The 916-nt window shown below is 35.7% G+C and overlaps 1 protein-coding gene across 1 annotated transcript in view; it reads left to right on the plus strand.

Moving 5' to 3' along the window:
* Positions 1-605, plus strand: part of LOC107739909 (olfactory receptor 146-like) — a 2,653-nt gene extending 2,048 nt beyond the window's left edge. The window contains exon 3 of the mRNA XM_016552152.1: positions 534-605. Coding sequence (XP_016407638.1) covers positions 534-605 — 72 coding nt within the window. The remainder of the gene's footprint in view (positions 1-533) is intronic.
* Positions 606-916: the final 311 nt, after the last annotated feature.

Consider the following 916-nt stretch of genomic DNA (forward strand, 5'->3'; position numbering starts at 1 on the left):
AAAAAAAGTATTTTGCTTTATTGATATCTGTTGACACTAGTGAGCTGTTGATGCAGTATCCATATGTCTTATGCTGAAAAACAAAATACAGTTTTCATGGGGTGTGCTAACTTTTTCACAACCTCTGTATATTATTTATTTATGAATTAATGAATTATTTATGTAAACATTAAACTAATTTAACTTCTAAAAAGGCATAGTTTTTATTTTTATTTATTTATTCATTCATTTATTTTATTTGTTTTTTTTGGGGTAAAAACTAAATAAAAATGCGTTCAAAAAATAAAAACTAAACTAAAACTAACAAAAATGTGAATGAAACTAATAAAAACTAAACTGAATTTTATAGCTAATTTGAAAACGATATTAAAATAAAACTAATTAAAAAATTCAAAACTATAATAACCTTGGGTATTACTAGTGGTAATTGTCACAATCACAGTCCCCAGTCCAGTCACTATCCTTAGTCACTAGCCCAGTCCACTTGGAACTATATTTCCCAAGCATCCCTTCTGTTTAACACCTGCACACAGTCAGCCATCTCCACACCTTTCGACACCTACGATTCGCTGCTGGAAGGAATGATGGAGATGTGGATAACATAAACGGTATTTAATGAGAGAATCGCAGGGGTAAATCAACAACATGAACAGGGGTAAACACACGTAATCCAACAAGTAGACCTGACAAAGACAGAACGCAAAGGCTGGAACTTAAATACATGGGGTAATTAGAACTAAACATCAAGGCACACCTGAATCAAATGAACCATCAAGGAGAAGGAGAAACTGGGTCACGGAGCACATGTGGAGGGAAAACACACACAAAACAGTCCATGGGCACGACTTTACTCCCCCTCCCGGAAGGTGCGTCCCTTGCCATAACAATTCAATCAGGAAGGGGGGGCGGGCGCCCT

This window comes from Sinocyclocheilus rhinocerous, unplaced genomic scaffold (genome assembly GCF_001515625.1).
Source record: "Sinocyclocheilus rhinocerous isolate Xijiao unplaced genomic scaffold, SAMN03320098_v1.1 scaffold2210, whole genome shotgun sequence".
Classification (NCBI taxonomy): Eukaryota; Metazoa; Chordata; class Actinopteri; order Cypriniformes; family Cyprinidae; genus Sinocyclocheilus; species Sinocyclocheilus rhinocerous.